At 46.0% G+C, this 20,748-nt stretch overlaps 1 protein-coding gene across 2 annotated transcripts; it reads left to right on the top strand.

Annotated features, from left to right (window-relative positions):
- Positions 1 to 9,925: 9,925 nt before the first annotated feature.
- Positions 9,926 to 20,479, top strand: LOC133344662 (Golgi reassembly-stacking protein 2-like). Of its 2 annotated transcripts, none has more exons than XM_061554705.1 (10): positions 9,926 to 10,117; positions 11,194 to 11,274; positions 12,622 to 12,825; positions 13,636 to 13,722; positions 13,855 to 13,985; positions 14,706 to 14,823; positions 16,570 to 16,732; positions 17,598 to 17,654; positions 18,224 to 18,337; positions 18,440 to 20,479. In XM_061554705.1, exons 1-10 carry the CDS (start codon positions 10,055 to 10,057, stop codon positions 18,730 to 18,732), a joined length of 1,311 nt encoding a protein of 436 aa, XP_061410689.1. In that variant the 5' UTR covers positions 9,926 to 10,054; the 3' UTR covers positions 18,733 to 20,479. The 2 variants fall into 2 exon arrangements, with proteins under 2 accessions (XP_061410689.1, XP_061410688.1); XM_061554704.1 differs by having other exon boundaries at positions 18,437 to 20,479.
- Positions 20,480 to 20,748: the final 269 nt, after the last annotated feature.

Genomic DNA, 20,748 nt, shown 5'->3' with positions numbered 1-20,748 from the left:
GTTGCAGCCTTCCTCCATTAAGTGCCCTTTAAAAGCGGCACTCATCCCAAGTTTATAATGCCACACGCACAGTCTTTGTCTGGGTCCGTGTGTACGAGTGCACGCGTGATTTTGTGCGTGTGCGCGTGTTATTCGATATGCGTGCGCGACTGCAGCGCGTGCAAGTGCTGTTGTGTAAAGTGGCTTAGCACACTGCGCTACGGACCCGGTGATCTTTGTACGATTCCCAGCCGCAGCTAACATCAGTGGCGAGTGATGTCTGTAACAGTTCTGGGCCACCATTATGTCGATTCAGCCTTAATCGGATTCCTTGGGTCATGCGTATACATTGCCATTGAGGAGATAATAAAGGTGACCGGATTTAGTTTCAACCACACCACCTCGTCATGTGCCGTACCGGCCTTAATAGGTGCTCGCTAACAGCACTTGCTCCTGTAGTCTGTTAAGGCTATACGGGTGATCTTTGTCTTTGTGTGTGTAATTGGTGCTCGCTAACGGCACTTTCCCCAAATGTATCTCAAGGCTATACGGGGATCTCTGTCTTTGTGTGAAGGCAGGAAGGGGAGAGGTTGGTTATAGTGCTCATGATGTGGTTAGTTTATTGCGGGTAGAATCATGGGGGAGTCTGGCTCCCTGTGAGAGGCTGTACTGGGAGTCCACACGCAGGATTCGTATCACTCCACAGGAACTTTAGTTACGAAAAGGGGAAAAATGTTCGACCTCATGGTCAAGGAACCAGGATCGCGGGCAGTGTGAGCCGTGACATTCCACTAAACTGTGGCTGCGATGTCTTCGGCTTGCACCACGTGGTGTTCGGCATGTCGGACGTTTCGCTCCACGTGCTCCCGGTACTTATTCAGGGAGGGAATTGAATCGGATTCCCGGATGTGGAGCGAAACGTCGAGTTTCACCACTGTCAAAAATAGGCCATGAGCCGGAAGAGGATTCGGTACCAAAGGTAGCGACACATATTTCGGAGGACCAGTTTCTCGTTGCGGATAACACAAAGGGGATTGATTATGTGATAGCGTACTTATTAAATAAATGAGGTTATTTCACGATTCACTTTCATTGGCGATTTAAAAATGTTGGTCCAACTACAATTTTTGCCATTTCACGTGGCACCGCAAGAGCAACACAGTACATCTGGTTCCCTGGGCTAAACCCTACAGAGTCGGCCCACGAACTTTAGCTCGAACTTTGGTCGACATTGTTGCCAGACATTGACTGCGGCATGCAGCCCACGGAGTCGAGGAGTTGTCCACCGCTGTAATTATATCCGCTGGGGTTTATAGCTGGCCGCGATGTGAGATTATTAGTTACACAAACACAAACAGCCTACTATGTGCAAGGGGCTTAATTAAGCGCTTTCACCTGCGTCATAGCCGTTGGATTGGATTTCATCCATGAGCCGCTCCTTCGGGTGCGGTGTGGGCGCTAGAGGGTAGAATTCTGCCTCCGTTGGAGCACATTTATCCACGGGCGAAGACGCGGTTATCCTACGAGCAAATTAACATTCGCAAGGTTCTCTCAAACTAATCAACTTCACCGTGCGCAGAAGCGATGTTTCTCCTGCGTACTTATTGCAACGTGAGATGCACTGTAGTTGCCTTCCGTGCAAATTCATAAAGATAATGTAGAGTTGTAATGAGATGGTAGTCGTCGGTGTGATTTAAGAGGAAAGACGCGACGCGTAATGCGTAACGCGACGAGTATACCAGGCTTCATAGGATCCAACAAAATCAGAATAAGATACAAAACACATTTACTGCTTTCAGCGTGTAAGGGGTTCAACGAAAGAGTAACTTTTGCCCAAAGTTGCAAACATTCGTGACGAGCAACTTTACCCCTTAAAGCGCAATTGTTCGGAGACAAGCGGAGCGCTGTATATATATATCTCCACAAACACACGCAGATACACATCACATAGCAGTATGCGTGTCAGCAAAGCCACCGATGGTCTACAAGTTCCATTCAATCAGTTTCCCCCAAGTTCCGCAGGCACAGTCCGAGGCGGCCTCGTTCACGTTACCTGCGCGCTCGTGAAGATTCCCAGGATCGCGGCCGCGAGACGCGGGCATGGATGAGGTGGAGGAGGGCTCCCTGACAGTCACCGCTGCCTGAACACCACTCTTCCGAGAGGTCGGGCCCACTGCCGAGCGGCGTGCTGATATAGCGGACCCCATCGGCTCGGGGTGTCGGAGCGCGGCGCTTCGCCGCTGCACACAGTCCCTCGGTCGCGCGCTACGGGGAACGTGCAGCGAATGTGAGCTGCTGCCAAGCGCAACAGGGTACGAGTTGGAACCCTACGATGATTACAAATGTGAGAGTAGAACACAAAGAACGCCAACGCGCCCACCACCACCCCCCGCAAGTCGAATGGAACACTCCGCCACCTTGATCGTTTCGAGTTGGCGGTGACTGTGACGCAATGACACAGGTGAGGTTAATTATTCTGGCGGAGTGTTCCATTTGAGCCGCGGGAGTGCCGAACAATCCCCGCTTCTGATGGGGCGATGCCATGACGTACGTTCGCGCTAAAGCAACTCCCTCGGGCAACTTTCCTCTTCTTTTTTTTAAGCAGTGCATACGCCGGCTAAATATAGGCCGCAGAACAGACAGACGCACGTAAGCACGGGCGGGATAAGCGCTGCGGTGAGGTCTTTGGCCACTCATCTCCGTGGCGATCGCACAAGGAACCTCCTCTTCCCAACACTCACAGGTTAATTAAGTGGATTCTAGCAACAACAAAAAATCAACTGTCGTGGAATTAACTAGAAAAACGCATCCGATTTATTTTAGCAGTGGCGCAATGAAATATATCGCGTACTACACTATTAACCCGGCTCCCTAAGTTCGATGACCGGCCATGGCTATAGCAAGTGATATCTGAACCGGTCCTGGGCGATGCGTCCATCACCAACCGGCATTGACCGACAGAGAATCAAACAACCCGCACGGCCGATATGGCGTGGGGAGGGCCTTCATTCAACAGCGTCAAAACATTGAGCGACGAAGCGCAAACAATATACAGGACCAGAAAACGCACTCGACTAGGGAGTCAGATTCAATTTGCCACAGAAGGCTGTCTGCTGTAAGGGAAGACAGCCCAGGTCGCGCGCTGAGTGACATGCAAGCGTCGATGACTGGGTGTCCGCGTTATGGCGAAAAATAAAAAAATTAAAAGATTCCGCACGTCACGGGCGTGGGGTGGTTTGTACGCAGACGCAATCGTCAACATCAATCAGCCGGATAAGCAAACTACAGCACCATACTTATTGTGCTGATATACTGCAGTGCTGTACTGCAGTCTATATTGGTCACTGTCCATGGTGCTGAACCATGGTCAGTGTACATCAGCTTCTAAACATTCCTTCGGAATCCATACTCTTTGGTTCTGTCGGTAAAGTCACGTAGGTAGAAAACATGATAGATCACGACGTTTCGATCGCAACAACAAGCGACCGTCTTCAGGTTGTTGTTGCGATCGAAACGTCGTGATCTATTATTCTTTCTACCTACGTAACTTTACCGAAATAACCAAAGAGTATGGATTCCTGCAGTCACGAAAGCTTCAAATCAAATTCATCCGGAAGTTACTTGATAAACTATCGGTTGCTACCAAAGGTCATCGTTTGGTTATAAGTATATTATTTCATCATCATCAGCCACCATCAATACATTACTGTACGAAGCCCCCCCCCCCCCTTCGCCCAACCTCCAAACCGTCGCTATCTCTGCCGCTCTTGCGATGTGTAAATCCACAAATCACCTGCACAACCCCATTTGCGAATTCGCAAGGCGCTCTCACGATACACACGCAATCCCAAGTCACGGATGCAGCGTGCGCCACCTAAACGGGTTTCTCCGGTTGTGACTCGCTCTTCGTGATGTTGTTTCGCGCTTAGTATCGTGTGGCCGTGCAGGTTTAGAGACACCTCTCACAGCTGCCTCAGACTAGATCACAGATGTGTGGGGGGGTGGTGGTGAGTGGTGGGGTGGTCGGGGTGTTGGGGGTTATTGTGACGGCCCCGTTGGTGGCACAGTTTATTTTTTCCACATCGGTTAAACAATCAATATTCTCGCTGTTTCCACGTGAGACGGAGGTTGCTGGCTTCGCCGTAGAGAATGTAAAATTAGCGCGATCGTTGAAGAGTAATTGAAAAAAAAAGTAATGCAAAAGGCGAACAATATAATGTAAAAATCAACGCACGACGAGTGTGGCTGAAAATATATTTTTCGAGAAGTACATTTGTACCCCCTATGAGGAACACGTGTTGTCAGGGAATACAGGCACGTTAGAGGTATCATATTGAATGTTAAGAAAAGTAAATGGGCTACGACATATCGCTGCAAGAGAGTATGGCACATGGACAAGACGGATGTCAGAATCGTTGCCAAAAGAGATCACGCGGCCAGGAGGACGACTCCCACGGAGAAGGAGAGAGGAGGCCTTCATCGCACGATGATGTCGATATTTAACTTCATCATAATGCATCCGAAAAACAAGACTATATCACCCCAACTTTTGGATCTCTCCATTGGCTCCCAACTCAGTCCCAGATAAACGTAAAGATTGCACTCAACAGCTTTCACATCTTCTTGGTTCGTTCGGTAAAGTCACGTACCGAAAGAACCAAGAAGATGAATCCCTGCAGTCACGAAAGCTTTAAATCGAAGCTTTCACATCCTCCAGGGATTTGCCCATGTCTACTACTCCCCTTCTCATGTCACTTGACTGTCCTCCCACCCACTCTCTTACCTCTCCCCTCTCATTTCTATCGACTCGATTTCCACGCACACCGCTTCAGCAACAGAGGCTTTCTGTCGAAGCCCCCTATCAATAATCGCTCAGTGGGAGGCCACCGATGACCTATACGACGCTCTGTTGAAACCGTAAAAGCACCGCCCCGAGCCTGTATTGATCATCGTCAGTCATGACTTCTCCACTGCTAGATGAACTCCTCCACAAGCTGTCGCAATCCCTTACAGTCCAGTGCTACTATGCCACATCCATCTCACTCCTGCACGTGGACTGATCTCGTTGCTCTAGCCCCGCGGTTGGTGTCCTCTTGGACTCGTTCTCTCCTTTGGCGGCTATTCTGTCACCATTCTAGGACTAAAACATCACCAACCAGTCTCGGTTGTCGCCATTTCACGTGCGCGCCTCGTACATAATGGAACCGCGCATACAACACCGTCAACCAAGCGCACGTGGTTTTCCCCGCTCGTGATAAATATAACACCAATGTGCAAAGCCGAGCTGTGCAGTATATCCGCCGAGTGGAAAACAAGACAAAAAAACAAAACATGTTAATTTGTCCGCATCGTCTCGCGGCGTCACTGTTAATTTGAGTTGAGTAAACACATTCATTAACACCAATTATCGGTTATTACTTACGATGCTAAATCCGCCCCGAGCGCACGCCGACAAAGCCAGGGTGGCTTGGCACAGCTGCGACGCACAGGCGCGCCTGATGGCAACTACCAGAGAGCGTCTCATTGGGGAGCCTTCATGCTCGTGTCACGGCGTGCTGGTCACTGCAGCATCCACACACACACACACACGCGCGCGCGCGTTGCCAGCTTTCTCATTGCAACAGCTTCAATGAACATGGAAAAAAATGAATTCGGTCGAGAACGAAACGGGTGCTAGGCGGTGTCCATAAATACACTGCGGTGATGAAATGAACACGCCGAAGAAAGCAGCAGCACCTTCAAAAAGGTGCTCGCCGACCGATTACATTTTTTTTATTTGAAACTGCTTACATTTAAGCTATTTTGAAGAGGCCTTTTATCCAGCAATGGTTAGTGACGACGGTGAATCCATGAATAAACGGTGATTACCTAGAATTCCAGCTTACGCGTTTAATACAAACGTAACTATTGGCAATTGCCTGCCGTTATAAAATTAATAAGCTGACAGTTCGCCTAATTCCCATATCTACCCGTTCATTAAAAAAAAAAATATTTGCACATCCTATCGGCCACACAGCCTTTTGGGAGTCACATTTTCAGCAACGTTGCTTTAATACAAGCAAACTCTGGAGCAGTTTCGACATACAGTGTCTCAAATGTGTAAAACGATACTTGTATATTTTATGCGGGGTTCTTGACATATGAGGAGGCTTATTGTCTGCTTAATTTTGTTGTTATACTAATATTGTTTACAGCGGCGCTTATGATTGTTTTGCCGTTATAAGTTCGGTTGAACCCAGCGACGAGGCCGGATTGGTGGAGAACGCAGAGATGGAGTCTGCGTGGATACCCACGTAATTCCCCTGTCAGTTATTTGTGGCGGCTTTGCGTGATGCGTGTGGACGTTGTTGGCAACTTTGCGAGGATGTCATGCAGGCACTCTGGTGTCATCTCACGCTCACATTAAAACGCAGATAATTTTACACACATCCCAAGAGAGAGCGACTTGAACATGAGTCCTGAATCTCAGCAACGCTTTCCTCGGTGAATTCACAACGCATTAAAACACCCGTGGCAACCAAGAGCAGCTGTTTATATTTCCATGATGTTTTACGTTGCTTTCATTTTAAATCGACTCTATTTTTTGCGCCTGTTATTGCTAATCAATAAAACGCGCAGCAAACGCAGCCACCGAAATTAATCCGCTGCAATGTCACTAGTTACATCCATCGCCCCCAGCAGATACAAACTGCATATTTAGGTCTGAATTTGAATACAAAAATTACGGAAAATTGTATGGTCATATTTTTAAATAAAACACGTCCTGCGTAAGACGTTAAGTTGTGTTCGGTGATAGTCTTATCTAAGCATTAATGAGAAACGCAAGGCGAGCCACATCTATCCTCTGTCCAGATAGCCATTGATCAAGGATCCGTCTATTAATCCACGAGTCAGCGCAGAGATTAGCGCCACCCATAGTTACAACATTTCAGTATTATTCATTTATTTATATGGCTCAAAATAAGAATATTCATCGCGTAAAATCACTGGCCACAACGATACTGGAATCAGTACAGCCTTGCCCTCTTCGGGTGGCACCGGCAAGTGAAACATCCGTACTGGCCCAATGGACTCTACGGGGCGTGGTATAGCGAGGTGATGAGAGAGATTGAAGACGCTTGAGCCGTGAATCCGCCGTATGGGCAGTCAACTTAAGAACGGAAATTAAAGCAGCTGGAAAATGAAAACGTAGTGGAAAATTCTGAAACAGAAGCGAGAGCTCTGTCTCAAATATCAATTGGTGTGTATTAAATACATAAGACAATGTATATGAATTAGTAAGTGGCTGATTACGTTCTGTTTTCGTATGCCCACCCATATGAATTTAATACCTCGCAAGCCGCCCTCGGTATATATTAATTACCTTTCTGCGTTTCCGAAGCGATTTTATAAATAATTTATACCACAGGCAATAAACATCAACATGGTCATTTATAGCTCTTTGCCAATGCACAGCTGGACGATGAAGGCCTCCGCACGCCGTGTTAGTCATTGGGGTTTTATGCAAAATTTCACCACGCTGGTCCAGTTCTCATTCGCCACTGACGTGAACCCAACATCGAACCCGGGCCACCTGGTGGGTGGCGCAGTACAATACACAAACTAGGCCATCTTATTCATATTCGTTGGGTCTTTCGGTAAAGCCACGTAGATAGAAAAAATAATAAAAGATATCGCGACGTTTCGATCGCGAACACAAGCAATCATCAGGTGAGTCAATATTTAACTACGCCATCGCCGCTCCACCCCTTCCCAATAGCGGAACCAGGATTTTCAGGTAGGGGGGGCAACCCGGCCAGAAATGAAAAATGATAGAGGAGTTGTTAGTAAGTAAGGACTTGTCACTTGCTTTTTATTCGACGCGTGTGCTGCGATGGCGCAGCCATCGATCGAGGGTCGAATTCGAACCGCGTTGTGTGATCGGCATCGCGCTCACTGAAGGTGAATGCCTTCAGGGAAGTCGTGTACTGTAGACGCAACTGCGCACAATTCTGTGAGTCACTTATAACTGCTTTGCCGTTACGTATTGCCAATGATGGACTATCATCCTATAGAGTCCCTGGCACGTAATAATATGCTGCACAGTGGCAGTGGGGGTCGCAAAATGCCGATTTATTACTAATAGACCCCAATGATCCGATCGAAATTAGGGATTTCGATCGGATCATTGGGGGGGGGGGGCACGTGCCACCCCCCCATTAAAAGAACCATTTCAGCCCTTGAAAGGGAACTGGACAACCATCCCACTGCAGGACCCTCCTAAAACGAATCCCGAGACTCAATAATGCGTTTACAGATAAACAAATAGCACGGCTACAATCATACTGATCGACCGAATTCTCAATCGGCTACTGTCCATGGTGTTGAGCCATACACGTGGCATACTTATCTGAACAGTGCTGATCCCCTGCTGGAGTTAAGTGATAGACGATCGCTATGTCGTTTGCTATCTAAATAACACAATTTGCTTATTCGTGTACTACGCTATCATCATTTGCCGTGGTCAATCTGCTGAATGAAGGCCTCCCCAAGCCGCCGCCATCTCTCACGATCCTGCAAATGAATAATCCATCTATAGCAGCCGACATGGCGATGACGAACGTGACATGGACAATATAAACTCCGTGAAGGGACACACAAGACGCAAGGCTTGAACCCAGGGACTGTGGTTAATGACTGACACGTCAATTATGAACTGATATAGCATTCAAATGCTTGGGCAAGACACGTCGCTATGAGGGATGATTGCCGATTGGCAATAATAATAATGAGGTCGCAGCCCAGGAACGGAAACGCATCTGATCTCGTCCACTCGGGGAGATGGAGCGATCAACCGAGCTCGTGTTGCAGCAGCTAGGTGGATTGATACATCCCAAGATCCTGAAAGGTGACCACCGCTTGGGGCAGCCTTCATCCAGCAGTGGATCGACCATGGCTGCTGCTGATGATAATGATTGTATTTTAGATCTCCATCTCCATATATTTAAAAGGCAAAATTGTGAATATGTGTTTGTTCAAAATGTTTAGCGTACTTCCCGACATGCAAAACACTGGAAATTTGCCATGTGGGTACTTTCAAGACTGTACACCATGCAAACATTATAATAAAAATACACTTTTTTTGGGGGGGGGGGGAGCTCAATAATGCATTTATTTTTTGCACAGCAAGTGAGCTGTGACGTCAAATCTGTCATGTGACTTGCGCACGTGTAAGGCATTGATTGTAGTGTAGTGGTTAGCGCGCTGCTCTACGAACCCGGCGACCCGCTCACGGCCACCACCGGTGACGATTATTTGAACCGGTCCTGGGCCTCCTCCCCCCAGGTCCACTCAGCCCAAACAATTAACTGGTATGGTGTGGTGAACATCGCCACTGGGGAGACAAACGCGGCCGGGCGTGGTGAATTAAGTCCCGGGCGAAGCCGGGGTAGTAGTAAAGCTAGTGTTTAATATAAAAATGCGAGCTCAGTCCTCCGCCACCACTCACAATCCTGCCATGCAATGATCCTCATGGAGTTAACTCCATCTCCCAGCTCAAGGACGCTCTCGGATGGATTACATCCCGGCTACGAATCCGATGCATTTGAAACTGCAACAGAGACGTCAAGACTCCCCCCGCACCCCCCTCCCCTCAGCCCTCCCCCCATCCCCCCGCCCCTCCCCCTATCCCCCCACATCCTTTTCCTGATTCCAAAGACCCCTCCCCCGCATCCCCCCCCCAACCCCTCCCCTCAGCCCCCCGCCCCTCCCCTCATCCCCCCCCACCGCCCCCCTCCCCTTCAATCTCAGCGCCACGTCACTGCCACAGCTCCCCCATTGGAAATCTTACAGCGTATAAGCAAGCGTGCACGCTTTAGACCAATAGCAGAGAGAGGTGCGATCACGTGGGACCACCCTTTAACCAATGGCACGCGTTTATGACAGCGGGACCGCGTGTCCGGACTGCATATTCCAATGTCGCGTTGAACCCCAGACGAGGCCCTCTCAAGCCACAACGCCGCCTCCGCCGACTTTTGAACTTAATTATAAATAAAGTGACATTTACATAAAAAAATTAACTTCACAGTTACACATCATGGGTGGAGCGCAGAGCGTGGACATTCCCGGCGGAGGAAGCGAGGGCTACCATGTATTGAGGGTAGGCGTGCGTGCCTGTGTGTGTGTGTTTATCATTGATGCTTCACCAGGACAGCCTCTCAAGAGGACCGCCACCGGAGATTCAAGTCACCAATTTACGGAATTGTTGTCACTTTGTAAATCTTGGCGTGTGCGTGCAATGCCTTAATTTGTGTCTGTTGAGAGGCACAGGGGTGGGGGGGGGGAGATGTTACGCGAATTGTGGCCGAGGTGGCTGAGGTGGCTTAACAGCCTCGACACGAAGCCCTGTGGGATTGAAGCCCCCTGGGGTCTCCTCTGGGTGTCTCGTGTCCTCGTCAGACATTGGCGTTCTGGCTTCCAAGCCTTGGTCACAGGGTGTCTCTCAGAGGGGTGGATAATGGCCATTCCCAGGTGCGTAATGTCCACGTCAGACATTGGAGGAGGCCCTTGGGTTCAAACACTGCGACTGGGTGTCCAGGGTAGCCTATAATGGCCATGTCAGGCTCATAGTGGATGTGTTCATATTCGCCGAGGACCTGCATTCAAACTTTGGTTCTGGGTATCATAATGGTTATGCCACGTTTATTATGGCCTTGTCAGGGAACCTGTGGTCCTGAGTTTAAAACATGAGTTAGTGTCGCTTCAGAGGGCTCATATTCGTAAGTTCTAAACCCATTAAAAGGGCCGATTCAGAGGTTCATTCTTCTGGGGTTTGTAAAATGAGTCACTGTGTGGGAAGTCAACAGTAATTGTGCTGTGGAATAACTTGCCCCCTCCATTAGGAATGTTTCGTAGTTTACCACCTTTTCATAACTGTAAACAGAGCCTCAATCTACAGTCATTCAGAATAAACTCACGTTTTAAACCAATGCATTTTGAGTTTTAGCCATACTATAAATTACATTAAACGGTCAATCTAACCATTTGGTCCGGCTGTCTTTACAGTTATGAAAGCAAATTTAACATTTAAAATATTTCATCTGAATAAAAAAAAAATCCATGGCAGTTACACTACCTGTCATTGTTGAAATTACATTGATGCCATTAAATAGGTTCCAGTGTGGTCACTCCTGTTTGAGATTTCTCATATCCTGTGTTCTTGTGTCCCGACCGCAGGTGCAGGAGGGCTCACCAGGCCACCAAGCAGGACTCGAACCGTTCTTCGACTTCATAGTGGCCATTGAAAGCACCAGACTGGTATAAACAAAGCTCCGATAACAGACGTATTAAAATTCATTTTCAGTACAGCCCTGATGTCAACCCGTTGCTGGAGTATGGCCTCCCCATGTGATAGGGGTTATTTGATTATATACTTCACGCTGGTGAAGGTGGGGAGCATAGATGCGAGAGCATATAAGTACAATACATGAATGGAATTTGTAGCACTACCATCTGAAGCGTGACACGTAGCACAGGTTCGCAGTCGTCTATGGCAACCTGGCATGCGTGATGGGATACGCATTGAAGCTCTCGTCGAGCACATTCTGCAAAATGTAATCGTATGCACGTTGACATACGAGTACAGTAATACCTCGCCAAATATGGGGATAACGATCCTGGAAAACAGCATGTTGGGCAAATAATAGACCGTAGGGAAAAATAGGGTTGCATTCTTGGGTCCTCAAATCAAGTGACTTTTCCACTTTGTCTATCAATGTATCACGTCGAGAAACAATATATACATTACCACTGATGGGAGCCCTGGCAAAAACACTGGCCCTTATCTTTTCCTCCGATTTCCTAATCGTTTCCAGTCGATTCGTTCATACCATAGCACATTGCAACTTATGCAGCACTCACCTCTCTCGCAAGCCTATCTAACGACTGCACTTTTTTCAGATTTTCTCACGAGAATTACCACCACTTAATTTATGCTTCGGGGCCATGATTAAAAATTGTCTTAAGGGCACTGGGTACGAATAATAGTCACGAGATGATCAACACAACAGCGTGGACGATGTGCACGGGATGCTGGTAACACAGCATCCCGATGTGCACGAGGAGGGAAGATTGCAACGAGATATTAATCCGCAGAATCTACAAGCAAACCGTGCACAACTTGTTGACGTGGAGATAAGAATCTTAGCAGCGTCAATCCGCGTGCAATCGAAACGTCACCGCCGTCTTTCGGAAAACGTACCTCAATAAGTAAACAGTGTATAGCTGAAACACGCGTTCAATAAATCAGTGTTGTGCAAGGTATGATGATAACTAAATATTCACGGTCTCATTTGCTCTACCTTAGATATTATATATTATTGGAATCATACCTGAGTTTCAGATAATTATTTTATGGAAGCGATAATAAATATGCTCAAATAATTATAACTCCAATACTTTCAAAAAAGTCCAATGCCCCCCGCCACCCCCCGGCATTGGTAGGCGCTCATCTCACAGTGGATTGACAAAGAGTGTACATGCCTGTATATGTTTTTGCAGTTATCTTCTCTTACCAATCTTTTCCGGTTAATCGGCTCTCCTCACACGTGAATGTTATGTACCATTGCTTACTGCGCTGTACTCGCCCGACATGGCCCGCTTTAGGACAAGGACAATGACATGCTGCGGCAGCAGCTCAAGGAGAATGTGGAGAAGCCAGTGTTGATGCAGGTGTACAGCAGCAAAAACCTGAAGGTGCGCGAAGTGACGGTGACGCCCAGCGCGCTGTGGGGCGGCCAGGGCCTCCTGGGTGTCAGCATTCGCTTCTGCAGCTTTGACGGTGCCAACGAAAATGTGTGGCACATTCTGGTAAGCAAATTCCCCAGCGAATATTTGAGAACATTGGGATAAGTGTGGAGAACCACAAGAAAATTGATTATTGTGATTAATTAGGCATTTCTCTCACGGTCGGATGGTGCAATGCATGGTGGATCATACCTGTAATGAGAACACTCGATGCGTTTGCCGGGCGTAGTGGCGCATACATGTAATTCAGTCCTTTGGAGTTAAGAGTTTATGAATCATGCAGAATTGTGCAAGCTGATCATATTATTTGCTTGTGCATGTTGGTTTTATTGGGTTTATCTCTTTTCCTCCCATATTCTGAACACTCAAAAGTGGAATTGGCCAAATATTGGAAACATCCTATTGAAACTCTGAGGATTTCTTGAATAAGTAAGGCATTATTATTATTATAAATAGCCAATCCCTGTTTAGTTATATCGTTAATTACCTGTAATGCATGAAAGCGTGATAATAGCACTTGTTTACAATCACTTACCTCGTATTTAATATTCACTCTTTTCTGGTGGACACATTAAGGTGTTCTGCAAACACAAACAACAATTGAGTAGCTGTACACTCGTGACGTTTAGGAGTTGGATACCTGTTTTGATCAAGGTAGCCAATGCTTGATAATTGTTTTTTTACCCTTCTATCTGGCAACAAAACTGACACCTTTTTACAAGGAGTCATGTTTGCATAGACCACAATACCTGCAGTCATAATGCAAACAAAAAACACAACTCTGATAATGTGCACTGTCCTTGAAGTTGATTGGTCCACACCCGAGACAGTTTCCTTAGTCTCACATGGGTTGGCAATTCTCTTGTCGTGCAGGAGGTGGAGCCCAACTCCCCTGCTGTCCTCGCTGGGCTGCGCCCCTTCACTGACTATATCATCGGTGCGGATGCTGTGCTAAATGAGGTATGGCAGTTAGACAACTTCTAATATTGAGCTATGTTCGTCATGTACATGTTTTAACATTGCACTGCAGACTTGTTGTTTACTGCACGCCCGTAACCTGTATTTTGCGCTGTGGTCCTTTTTCTGCCACAGTCTGAAGACTTGTTCTCTCTGATTGAGTCTCATGACGGGAAACCTCTTAAGCTCTATGTGTACAACACGGACACGGACAGCTGTCGAGAGGTCATCATCACACCTAACAAGTCCTGGGGAGGGGAGGGATTGTACGTAATCGCACATATGTGAACATACATATAAAAACACACGCATGTTCCTGTGGTATAGTGCCATAGCCAAGCTTTATGGAGCCATGGGTTGATGGATCATGCATTATTGTGAAATGTCTGCTATGCAGCGAGGTTTCCAGGAGGTGGCGGTACAACACATGGATTGAGGAACCCACTTGTTCAGATTTTTTTAAAGAGTGTTATCCTCATGTATGCGTGGATTATATTTGAGTACTCCACACACAAAATAGTATTTATTGGAGTTGGACAATAATCCCAATGCAAGACTGGATAAATATATGACAAATTGTTAGGTCTAATTCTGAAAGTGACCTATTATGACTTGCCATCGTCCAAAATTCTTGTAACATTACAAAGTATGGTGATGTCATGTGAATTGCAAGGCATGATGGAAAGACCAAATCTATAGTTACAATCTTTTATACTGTTACTCTTTATTTATTTTTTACCATTTGTCATGCATTTATTAATAGCCGTTAGATTATGTTGAGGTCCAGATCCTATTTGTCGTAGATTTGCATGACCAGTAATCAAAATGTGGGATGCAAGTGCAGTCTACTGCTCCTCATGTACATGCACATTGTTAACCATACAATTATTACGTATGGTGAGACAGCTCAAAGTGAAGGCACATGCTTCGTATTTTTTGCATGCAGGATTATAAAATAAACCTGGTAATTGGTGCTTCTGCTTCAGGCTCGGGTGTGGCATTGGGTACGGCTACCTTCACCGGATTCCCACGCGTCCCTTCACCGAGTCCAACCCCAATGCCGCACTTGGCTACAGTTCACAGCGACTTGAGGGCTTCACAGAGGTAAGGGGGCACCGTGATGCATCTTAAAAACCTCCTGCACTATACACATCAAACCTTGTTGATCATATAGATGTGCAGCTCTTTGTTAAACTGGACCTGCTTTATTCGGCCCTGTATAGCAACCTGGTGCCTCTCAATGAGAAGACGATTGATGAACCAGGAAAACCTAAAAAATGTACAATGGGAGAATTTTTTGATAAAACTTTGTCCGACTCAAACAGTCCGTTGTGAAGTACAGCTGCTAACCAAGTAGTTGGATATGGAGTATTTCGCTATACAGTGATGAACAAGAATGCTTGAGCGACGCCTTCATCGTACTCGTACTCTCACAGACTGACTAACCTGGATCGACCAAAAGAAGCAGATCAATTGGATGCTTAAAGCCAAGAAAACGTCAGTACTGGCACGACAAGATGTCTGATGCTGTGGCAACTCATACAGTGGCTGTGGCAGACTTTCTGAGAGATGAGAAATGACCGGGACAATGATTCCGGCTCTCACAATGCTGGAAATTTTGCCTCGTCCTTTTCCAACACGGTTGCTGATGTTCAGGCTTTGACTGCCAGTGCACCGTTACATCAAGTTCCATATGCAGAAGTCCAAACAATCAACCTCGTGGGCTCCTCGTACAACATAACGTTAGAGAGAAGCCGACATATGCTGCTGCTCCACACAAGTTATGCCAGCGTGACTCTGCTCCAACCTGGTTGATTTAGAAATACCAGAGTGCTTCTTCTCAAACATGTCTTTGTCTTATGGTTGCTAACAAAGCAAAATATCAGCCACTGCTCAAGAAGATGACTCAATGCTGCTGAATTGAAGAACTATTGACCAGTATTGAATCCGCCATTTCAAAGTTGCTTGATAAAACGCTGCAACTGCAGTAACAGGCACATCTCAGTCGTGTCATGAATGCAGATTACCGGCACAAGGTGATATGACCACAGACTCCTAAAGCTGATGCGGGAAGTACTTCACTGGCTTTCGGTTCCACAGCGTGCGAAGTATATAAACTATGCATAACGTATACAAGTGACTACACCAGGGGTCGGCAACCAAAATAACAAGAAGAGCCATTTCTTTCCAATTCGGTACAAAATTCAGTATTTCAAGAGCCGCAATGCATCTGAGTACATACTGTACATACGTACATATCGTCAAGAAGCAGCCCGTAAAGAGCCGTATGCGGCTCCGGAGCCGTAGGTTGCCGACCCCTGGACTACACAATAGGGCACCTTGCTATTTGTTGGATGTATGCACACCGGTTTGCATTGCTGTTTGTGGTGGTGGTCTTGTTGTTAAAAGAGCAGACTAAAAATGTATCGTGACTGCTTCTATGTGCTCAAGCTAAGCAGTATTAAGCTTGATAGTGCCTGGATGGGTGATCACCATACACATAAATATTGTCATAGAACTTACATGGCTATACTATAGGCAGTCGAGGACAATGCAGCAAAATACATAAATGTACTACTTTTATGCTTCCACGTCTATGCTACCCACCTTCACCAACCAGCACTAGCCAGCGTGGTCAGGTCTGGTCATATAACCCTCACAACCCATACAGGCATGGGAAAGGCACTCATTTAGCAGCGGCATGATGTATCTGCTGTTCACGTACATTTAAAAGCATACAAGCGGTAATACGCAATCATATCGTGACACTTGTGATCACAAAATCACGGGGTGGTGCAGATGCAACGTTCCTTAATTCACTCGGTCTTCATTGGGTTTACTGCCTTTCAGGTGCAGCTGTCTGCTGGTAGCTCAATGGCGAGTGCTTCGCCGGCTGCCACTGTCACTGCCGCCATGACTCCCAGCACGGGTCTGGAGCAAACATTGTCTGGACTGTCGCTCAGCAGCCCCGGAGTGGCAATTCCGCCACCTCTCAGCAGTGTCCTGAACACAGGTAGCCCTCCCTTTTGCATTCAACTCCAACGAGGGTGGGGGTGGGGGGGGGCGAGTCGGAATGACAGCACAGGCGTTGATTAAAGTGATGGTTCACTTGAGCAGTCTTTGTCGGCAACTGTCACTGGCAGTGCGTTTATTGTGAGCACCCATGGCAACTTGGCATAGAGTCACAGAATTCTGTCTCGCCAGTAAAAACTACATTTGTTACTTGTTTCAGGGTCAGGTCCCTGATGTGGGCCGGTCTGTACTATTTTCAGAACTATTACAAACGATGGTTGGTCTCCATTTGTGTAGACATGTGACCTATGTCTTTGATCTAATTTGAAGTTATCCTAGTTGCCCACGAGGGGGAGCAGTAAGGACATTTAGCCAGTGGAAATTGGCATGCATTGCCATTGACTACCAAAATGTTTCCCGAGTATATAATAGCCTTTAGGAGTCCAAGGTTACACTATGGGGACCTCATTTGCCAGTAAAAATATGATAATTGGTTCTTTACCCTTCTATCTGGTAACAAAACTGACACCTTTTTACAAGGAGTCATGTTTGCATAGACCGCAATACCTGCAGTCATATATACAAACAAAAGACATAACTCTGATAATGTGCACTGTCCTTGAAGTTGATTGGTCCACACCCGAGACAGCTTTCCTTAGAGCCTAGTCTCACATGGGTTGGACCAGAAGACGCCAAAAGGCGTCAATTTTGTTGCCAGATAGAAGGGTAAAGAACCAATTATCGAGTCCAAGTTTGCCTGTTCTGTACGCACCGATATAAATTGTTGTGCTAGATGATTTTTAATTACTTTAAATGTGCATTTGATGCAAGTAATGAAATGTGTGATGTTAATTCTGACCCTGTAGGCTCTCCGACCATGCCAGTCATCCCTACCTCTTCTAATGCCTTCCTGACATCTACAAGTAAATATTGTAACTAGTTTTATGCACAATATAGCTGTATGCACAAAGACAAAGATCCCCCATATAGCTTGAACAGGCTGTTGGGGAAAGTGCTATTAGCGAGCACCTATGAAGGCTGGCATGGTACACGATGGGGTGGGTGACCAACACCACGCCCGGCCGCCTGTGTCTCCCCAGTTGTGATGTTGAGACACCACACCAGGTACTCATTTGAGGCTGAGTCGACCTAGAGGAGGCCCATAACTGGTTCAGATAATCGTCACTGGTGATAGCCATGAGCGGGAATCGAACTCGTGTCACTGGGTTTGTAGCACAGTGTGCTAATCACTATATATAGCCTTGTACAGAAGCATACTTTAACCATAGTATAGATATTTCCGTGAGTTCATAAGTGTACACAAAACATTTCATTCAAGTAAAACTAAGTGACATTTACTTTTAACATTACAGTTACATCGGTTGTACAAAGTTAACAGGGGTTCAGATGTAAAATCATGTACTCATGTGTAAGTACTCGTGTACTCTCGTGTAAGTGTATAACTATCCTTTTTACTTTTCCCATTGTACAGGTGTGGCAACCTTACCTGGAACTATGCCCAACCTAAGCTTTACCATGCCTCCACTCAACCTGCCGCCCATCGGCCCAATGTCCGGTGCTAATCCCATACCAACCACCACTGCAGGTAGGCAACTTAGGTAGATCACTATTATAATGCAAATGCCGCCATCCGCATTCCTTGCCGACACCGTTATGTATAACTTATCTCTCGTTTCTTTTTCAGCAGGTGGACCGTTTCCCTCGCTGCCTGACAGTTTCCTCCCCTCACAAGTGCCGCCATTGTCGCTGGCGGGAGGCCTTCCCACGACGTTTCCTTCGCTCCCCGCTGGCCTGCCCAACATATCTAACATTCCCAATCTAAGTTATCTGACCAACATGACGAACCTGCAGCTGTCCAGCACGCTTCCCAGCACTTTCCCCACCACGCTTGCTGGTGTTCCGCCCATTGGGCCAGTACCTATGGTAGCGACGTCATCAGGCCTCAATCCACCCATGGCAGCAGCCAGTGGCAGCAGCTAAAACATCTCATTTGTCCAACTGTTTTGCCGACGCACCCTTTCGTCTATAAAGTGCTTTTACGGTGCATGGAACCAAATCGGCATTAACCGATGAGACCGTTAGGTTGTGGTAGTGTTTAAGCCAATCTTTGACTGACAGAGTAAAATAACGCATCACAAACAGCAGCAGACTGTCATTCATGAAGGTAAGGGCTGTTCAAGTCTGTTGTCTGCATAGTCATATTTGGGCACAAGTAAAACGCAACTGGCCACGTCATTCACATATTGGCACATTTGCAATAATATTTCATTATGGGAGAGAGAGTAGCGCTTAATACGTTTTGTTTCTGATTTATATCATGTGTGGGCTCACATCAATCCCAGAAATTCACATTATAAAAGAAAACCAACAATGTTTCAGCGGTTGTAGTATTACTGTTTTGTGTGCAATTGATGCACACAGACTGACATACATACTGTGAAGGCTTTATTTTTTGTGGAGCTTTGTAGACTATTATGGTGTGTTAAACGAAGATGTATGTATGAAGACATACATATTTATGTATGTATGTTCAAGATGTATGTCTTCACACATGTTGATGATGTTAAATTCTTGTTTCCACAGGGAAGCATTTTATATGATGATTCAATGCATTCAGCACAAATGTACGGAGCTGGACAGTTGCCAAACTGGATATGAACACTTGTTATATATTCCCACAGAGGGGCAGCATTTGCTGCTAAATAGTGTAACAAATTCCCCCACGGATAGAATCCATTGAACACATTGTTATACATCCATGCAGTCGCCACAATGATTACTGTACCTTGCAACTTCTTAGTTCTGCCCCTTACATGAGGTCAATTTGGAAATGTTAGATTTAAGCAGTTCAGAATCAGAGGACGCTGCTTAACAGGATGCCCAAAACTGGCTTTGTGTGTGCCCTCAGTAATGTATGGCAGGGATTTTTCAGTTTAAAACCCATCATAATTTCATTATCGAGTTAAGTTATTTTAGATAAACTTTGAGTCAAAATTCCACTGGGTATTTTTGAGTAGCACTATCAAAAACGGAATTCCAAAATTACTAGACTGAATTGGTCAAAACATACAAGTTGTACAAACGTACCACGTCCATCATTGATTGCCTGATAGCACAACGATATATAATAAACTCACATTGTAGGAAATGTCCCTCTAGAGTATTTGAGACATTGCCATTGAAGAGGGGCCATTGTAAAAATAGTAGCCTATATATATTGTCATAAATGCTATTTTGATTAATGTGGTGAGTTTTCAATTTGTATTGCAATTGAAATATTTGGCAAATTAATAAACCCCAAAGGTTTACATCCCTCTACTTCATACACAGTTGATTTCAGCATCAATCTCTCAGCTCAGCAGCACTCGCAGACATAGCATTCAATGGGTTATATTAAACATCTCAATGACTTGTCAGTTTTCACCAAAGTTTTTTTTTGTCGTTTTCAAAATATGTGTAACGTACGTTAAAACACTAACAATTTGTAGTTCAAAGAGTCTGGTCAGATTCGTTTTAAATATCACCGGTGCACATACTGCCATCCTTCGTGGCAGCGGTTGTGACTGTCGGCATCGTGCTTTGCTCCTCAAGGATTGAAACCTTGACACTCGTCGGTACAGTTTGCTCACACGAGGCTCTTGCGAGACGCTCTGCCTGTTTTGTCAGATGGCGATCCAATGGCACTTTACGGATCCGCGGAACGGAATTAAAGGTGGCACTATAATAACCTCGTGGTCTTAACGTTTTGTTTTGTTCCCCGGATTTATGTTATGCTGCATTGTGAAAGTTACATTCCACAGCAAGGAGATATATAAATTATCATTAAATTAATTAATATAATTAGAACGTGTTTAGGCAACTGGCTGGCGTTCTCTTTGTAGCAGAATTTTACAATATTGCAGAATTTTCCCATTTGAAAAACAACAAAAACTTTTTATTTACCTGCTTAAATTGTAATGTCTGGATTTTCTTAGCGACTGTAGCTTTACAACCTAA

Source organism: Lethenteron reissneri, chromosome 20 (assembly GCF_015708825.2).
Source record: "Lethenteron reissneri isolate LAM-NWPU_2019-01 chromosome 20, ASM1570882v1, whole genome shotgun sequence".
Taxonomy (NCBI): domain Eukaryota; kingdom Metazoa; phylum Chordata; class Hyperoartia; order Petromyzontiformes; family Petromyzontidae; genus Lethenteron; species Lethenteron reissneri.
This window is presented reverse-complemented; position numbering and strand designations above follow the sequence as displayed.

What these genes read in the sequence shown, in the direction of transcription:
- LOC133344662 (XM_061554704.1), top strand. Translation starts at nt 10,055, where the DNA reads ATGGGTGGAGCGCAGAGCGTGGACATTCCCGGCGGAGGAAGCGAGGGC. An exon ending in CCATTGAAAGCACCAGACTG is followed by an intron (nt 11,275 to 12,621) that starts GTATAAACAAAG and finishes GGCCCGCTTTAG; the next exon opens with GACAAGGACAATGACATGCT. An exon ending in AAAATGTGTGGCACATTCTG is followed by an intron (nt 12,826 to 13,635) that starts GTAAGCAAATTC and finishes CTTGTCGTGCAG; the next exon opens with GAGGTGGAGCCCAACTCCCC.